This window comes from Acanthaster planci, linkage group LG11, assembly GCF_054643075.1.
Source record: "Acanthaster planci isolate LZ-2023a linkage group LG11, COTS_SCS, whole genome shotgun sequence".
Taxonomy (NCBI): Eukaryota; Metazoa; Echinodermata; class Asteroidea; order Valvatida; family Acanthasteridae; genus Acanthaster; species Acanthaster planci.
Genome location: NC_141787.1, coordinates 17,459,736 through 17,465,622, shown reverse-complemented (window position 1 = coordinate 17,465,622; position 5,887 = coordinate 17,459,736). Strand labels below are relative to the sequence as shown.

Sequence of the window (5,887 nt, the reverse complement as noted above, 5' to 3'; positions counted from 1 at the left end):
TGGTACCTTTTATCACGTAAATTTAAAAATGTGTATGTGAGTGGGGCCGGGGAACCGTACTGTGTAGTGCGCCGCCAGTTGGCGGAGTAACATTCAACCATTCGGAGAAGAGGTTTAAAAGCAGAAACAGATCTAAACATGTACATGTAGCTTGCAAAAAGGATGGATAAGACGGGGATGTTTTGGATGGGCCCCATATTGTTTGGTCACAGCAGTATACAAATGCAGCATCGTTTGAGGGGAAATAGTGGACAGGAGGTGGAAAGTTCTTTAAACAAATAAACTCTTATTCATCAACTCTGCTCATGGAAAATGCGAGGACAGTACTAACGAAATTGAGTCCACTCTTCTGTCTTCGGTAAATAAACATGGACAATTAAATGACAAATATCCGTGTCATGATTTATTCACGAGTCAATTTCCAAATATAGAAGTAATCTGAATGCTTATAATATTATGCAACATAGTATTATGCAACATAATACTCCCATAATATGTGGCTCTCCTTTTTTTACTGGCTTGACTAAAGACTCCCCACAATTATGCTTCCTTTAAATTTAATTGAAGAAAATGACGTCTGGTCTTCTTATTGCTAACAGTCGTGCTGTGGATTTCTATATTTATTTATAGATTTGCAAGCACTTTTTTTCTTCAATTTCTAGTTGCACACTACAACCACGTTTTCGAAATAATGCGGTAAATTTTCCTCACAAAATATTAATAACACAAGTTGCTGGACTTCTTTCCACTATTAAAATCCATGCCATGAACCTGTGCTGCTTCCTGTATTGCCTTCCCCTGTACCATGGATCAAACTTATACAAGTACATGTATCTGACATGTTTGTCAGATTGATTTATTTCTTGCGGCGTGCCCTGGCTCGTTTCTTGGTTTTCTTCTGATCCATCAGCACCTGTCCCTGATGTTTGATGTCAGCATTGGTCATCATGTCTTCATTATCCTGACTGTCATATCCAAAGTCATCTACACGATTGAAAATAACTATATCTTAAATCAATGTCTACAACCGGTTAAATTCACTCGAGATAGACTACACTTTGTAAGCAACTTACATTCCTTGTTATTGATCTTCTTTTTAAACGCTTCTTAAGAGCATACACCGAAGTCTTTTCAACAATGAAGACAGGGAAGAAGTAACAGTTTTCAGCTCTTGATTATTTTATGTACTTAAAAAAAAAGTCTTAACAAGAACTGCACTTTAGGGGAGTGACAATCGGTAGATACTCTAATGGAAATAGTTTTTTTTTAATGAATCAAGACAGTCATTAGATGAATAAACTATACCTGAGTCGTTTGAATCGGGCTCATCCAAACGAACTCGTAGGTTTTCAGCCTTCTGTGTATTCTCCATGAATTCTTGAAACTGAAATAACGCAAATGAGAAATGCTTAGAAACTTATTATCACACCTTCAAAGCCTAATCTGTCTTGGGTAACTTTTTTACAGGTTTTATCACCAACTGTGGTCGAAGTTCGTGCAAGATTTTTGGCGTCATGACTGTCGCCTTGGTTATTATTTATTTATTTATTTTATTTATTTATTTTATTTATTTATTTTTTGTGTGTGTTGTTTCGTTTTGTTTTAGTTTTTCCCATTTAAGCAATGTATTTACCTCGGTACTGTTCATGACTTTCTTGAATGACGCACTATCTCGGACATTTGCTTGTGTCATCAGTTTCTGAAGTTTGTTTTCGCATATTTGTAGTTGGTCAAGATAATCACCCAGGTTGGCATTGTTGCGCATCGGCTGAAGGATGTAATGGAACAATCAATGTTAAAGCAAAGTGCATTAAAATTCTGGTGATGCTTTTTAATCTTTTAACTGGTAATTATTCAGGATTTCCACATAAAAAGAATACCGAGATAAAAATTACTGAAATAACAAAACTACTTTATATATAGGAAAGAGAAATATATCTCTAGAAAGGGCAGCATGCCCTCTTTGCAATCGGCCCTTTCTAGAGATTTTTTTCTCTTTCCCATAAAAAAGTAGTTTTGCTATTACAATAATTTTTATCTCGGTATACTTTTTATGTGGACACGCTGTACATTAAAAGATTGAAAAATACCTATTAAAGTAATACGTTTTAAAAAGGAAAATGAACTTACTGGTTTGAGTTTGATATCCTTGAGGGTTTCATAGACATGATGTATTCCATTCTTCACGTCAGTCAGTACCATGTTGTTCTTGTGCACGCTGTTACGTAGTAAGTCTCGTCTTTGTTCCGTCTTATTTAGATGTTCCTGCATTCTCTCAAGAAGCTGCTGGCCTCTATATTATCAGGACAAAAAGAACGCAATAGAAGATAGACTGATACAATTTGCAAATTGCAGACAAAGACTTTTACAAAGAGACGAACAACTCACTGAGACATCTTGCTCTCGCCGCTGTATTTCATCGCTTCATATTGCTGGGTCAGTTGACGTTTCTGCTCAGTCAGCCATTTTCGTTGTTTCTCCACGGTTTGTTTTTGAGCCAAGAGGTGCTCGTACGTGCCTCCCTGGTTCATAAAGCGCGCTTCTATTTCCTGTAGAGAGAATCGTTGTAAAATCAAGATAGAAATGATATAAGGCAGGAATTTTAGGAGACAGTTGAAGTTGTTAAGTTTTCCAGATAGAAATGTTCACCTCGATGTTGGACACCCCGGTAGCTTCCTGGATCCTCCTAAAAGCCTCTTCATACGTCGTGACCTTCACCCAATTATCCTCATCCATCTGTGACTGACGTTTACTTTCTGCATAACCATGACAAAAAATTGTCGTAATGTTAGTGAACATGATTTTGTAGTCAACTTGAATTTATTACACTATTATGAGTTACTTTTCATTATGAGCTACCTTGTGATGGATCATCTGCCTGGAGTGTAGCACGGGCTCGTTTCTCAATCTTGTCAGCCATTTCCTTCTGTTTATCTGCTTGTTTCTTCATTCGGGTTAGTGTGCGATCACGTGATCGTTTTGCTTCGATCATTGTCTGCTCCAAGACACTTAACTCTGCCTGTAAGAATAGCAATGTCTTAATTTCAGTTGAATGTCCAGGAAAAATTCGTATCAGTTTGTTTGTATTTGAGTTGTCATAAATTATTGTCTTCAGTATTCAATGAGCTTCAATATACCTTTGCCTGATCTCGCTTGATTCGTGCATCCTGACTGATTCCCGTCAATTCCCTCAACTCTTGTCGTTGTTCTTCAAGGGCACCCTCGAGAGCTTTTAGCCTTTTAGGTAGGCTTAGCCTTTCCTTTTATAAAAAAAAAAGACAACAGCATGATTTAATGTCATCTTCATCATTCCAATAATTGTAAATGAATCTCTAGCGGCCTTTCCTGGGTGTTAAATTAACATTGTCATTTCTGATAAGACTTGAAGGTTTTCATGGTGAAAGAACTATATGAGTAATACGATTTTGGTTACTCCATGGATCAATCTCTTTCTTGAATACGTTTGGTTCTAAACTTGACAGTGTGTACTCTGTCCGTCTTCAGAAGACTGCGGGATTCTAACTGGGAGTGGAGCGTATATGGTGTAGAGAGGGATCCAGATGTAGGGGTTAGCTCGGTGAAGCGTTGAGGCGGGAACAGTGAAGGCGGGCACAATGGGTGCTGCACTGGATCCTGGCACTGCATAACCTGAGTGTGTGCTTACTCAAGTGTGTCAGTTGGGGTATGCAGTGGGAGAGTGAACAGCTGGGTGCCAAGGGTAGAGAAGACCCATGGGCTAACTAAGGAGGGAATCTAATTGGGGAGTCCTAAGGTATAGGAGACCTATTGGACTGGGATGTGAGGATGGGCGCCAGATATCGCTGAAGCCGATGTCTTGGGGAACTGTGTCATGCTTGATGATTTCTATGGCTTCTCTGATGCGGTGGGGATACCATCGTTCGATGCTGGTGATGAGTTCAGCTTGGCTTCAGTTGATCTGATGGTCTTCAGTGTGGGAGTACTTGATTATGAGTGACTTTTCAAGTTTTCCCAGATCCCAGATCCACCCCAGCCAGAATCACACATACTCAAGAAAGAGATTGATCCATGGTGTAACCGCAATTGTTTTACTCATACTGTCATTTCTGCTTACCTCTTCAAGACACCGGACAATCTCTAAGTAGGTCTGTTGTAATTTCCTTGCTGTTTCATGTTTGATTCTTGCTTTGTCCAGGTTGTTCTCTACCATACGAATTGTCTAAAGGAAATCAATAAAGGACTTTTCTATACCCATGCCTTCTTTCTTACACTGTTTCAGGTCTTAAATCTTAATTTTTAAAGGATCGAAGTCAACGTATTTGTAACGTGCCTTGAGGTCATATTGACACACATATGTAATCCGAGACTGGACAGTAATACAAATTATCCAAAATCTTGGGGAGAGGGAATCCGCAACCCAAGGTGCCCATAAAATCAACCCTGATCTTTTTGTTAATCATCTCTCCTTACTTTGAGATCATACTGCGCGTAGTTGTTATCGCTGTTCTTAGCCAAGAGTTCCAGTCTTGCTAATGCCGTTTCCAGCTCCTTGATTCGAGATTGTCGCTTCTCTTTTTCTTCCCTCAAGGAGTTCAGCTGCTTTTCCTTCTCACACATCTTCTGATCCATCTCAGCGATAGCATCCTAATAAGAAAAACAAACAAAAATCATTGTGGGATAACTTCATTCATAACTAACGTTTCCACATTACTGCATGAAAAGTTTGTGAAGGTGAGGAAAAATTGGAAAATGATGTGTTCTAACCTCTGCTGTTTTTCTTCGAAGAGCCAGATTTTCGTCCCTGCGAGACATGAGTGCTTCGTGGATAACCCGCTCGTCTCCCTTGAATGGACATTAATAGAAAAGAAATAACAATGCTTTAAAAAGATAATTTAAAACTTACAACCAAAACGAAAGACAAGAAAAATAAAATGCTCGTCAATTTTCTTACATGACGAGTTTGTTGAGCAAGAACCACTCTCTTTTCCTTGTTGTTCCGTCGAAGGGCTGCAATTTCGTCTTCATTGCACTGCTTGTCGACCTGAGAACTCTCATAATACGCACGGTGATCACGCTCTGAAGGGTCATCACATGAAAATACAATATTTTCCTTTAGATTTTTTTTTGGATGCTTTATTATAGTTCCCGAGGCCTGGACAGTGTCAGTTTAATATTACCTGTTTATGTTCTACCTTGGAGAAACATTTTTTTTTATTTTGAGAGTAAAAGATGAGACCCCAGTTGGATAAATGACATGCTCAATTATGACGACTCAATTACATTGCACAGCCTAATCTTTAAAAAAAATGAGGAGCGAGTTGCCCTTTGGAAACAGGAAAAAGTTCTAACTTGAATGTGAAAGATGTTTGCTGTTTTGAGAAATGAGTGTACCCGAATGAACGATTGGATATCAAACTCCAATATAAGGTATGGAAACAAACCTACAGGCGTGGGCCTAGACATTATTTCAACGTACCTTTTAGTGCTATTTTGCCTCTGCATTCGTCCATGTGATCATACACCGTCCATGCATTCATGGTGCTATCTTGGTTACTTGACGTCATGGTAAAAGTTCACAATTTAAAATTTCAAGGGGTAAATTTGTTAATATCGTTAATTAAGCAAAAGTGTGCTTCAGTAAAACATTGCAAATGGGACGGTATTTAGGCGTAATGCTCAGTTTCCCAGCCCAACACTGTCAAACGAAAGTTAACTAGTGTCTAATGTAAAATTATGTCTACTAACTATACACCAAATTATGATGATCCTAGAAGAAGGTCAAAGGATGTTTTGTTTGGGGATTCCATGCGCGTGAGTGTTTTTCCCGCACACCAAAGTGCGCCGTACACTGGTTCACTGAGCACGGTTCACGCGCAATACTTGGTCTCCATGGAGATCAAAGAGTGCC

The 5,887-nt window shown here is 38.8% G+C and overlaps 1 protein-coding gene across 1 annotated transcript; it reads right to left on the bottom strand.

Annotated features, from left to right (window-relative positions):
- Positions 1 to 390: 390 nt before the first annotated feature.
- On the bottom strand, positions 391 to 5,796 carry LOC110976339 (outer dynein arm-docking complex subunit 3-like). The gene is made up of 13 exons (XM_022229523.2): positions 5,456 to 5,796; positions 4,931 to 5,055; positions 4,744 to 4,821; positions 4,450 to 4,623; positions 4,094 to 4,198; positions 3,138 to 3,260; positions 2,860 to 3,019; positions 2,650 to 2,756; positions 2,389 to 2,549; positions 2,131 to 2,293; positions 1,634 to 1,768; positions 1,306 to 1,384; positions 391 to 984 (listed from the first exon to the last, which is right to left on the bottom strand). Exons 1-13 carry the CDS (start codon positions 5,541 to 5,543, stop codon positions 857 to 859), a joined length of 1,626 nt encoding a protein of 541 aa, XP_022085215.1. The 5' UTR covers positions 5,544 to 5,796; the 3' UTR covers positions 391 to 856.
- Positions 5,797 to 5,887: the final 91 nt, after the last annotated feature.

What these genes read in the sequence shown, in the direction of transcription:
- LOC110976339 (XM_022229523.2), bottom strand. Translation starts at nt 5,543, where the DNA reads ATGACGTCAAGTAACCAAGATAGCACCATGAATGCATGGACGGTGTAT. An exon ending in TTGCTCAACAAACTCGTCAT is followed by an intron (nt 4,822 to 4,930) that starts GTAAGAAAATTG and finishes TGTCCATTCAAG; the next exon opens with GGAGACGAGCGGGTTATCCA. An exon ending in AAGTCATGAACAGTACCGAG is followed by an intron (nt 1,385 to 1,633) that starts GTAAATACATTG and finishes GCGTTATTTCAG; the next exon opens with TTTCAAGAATTCATGGAGAA.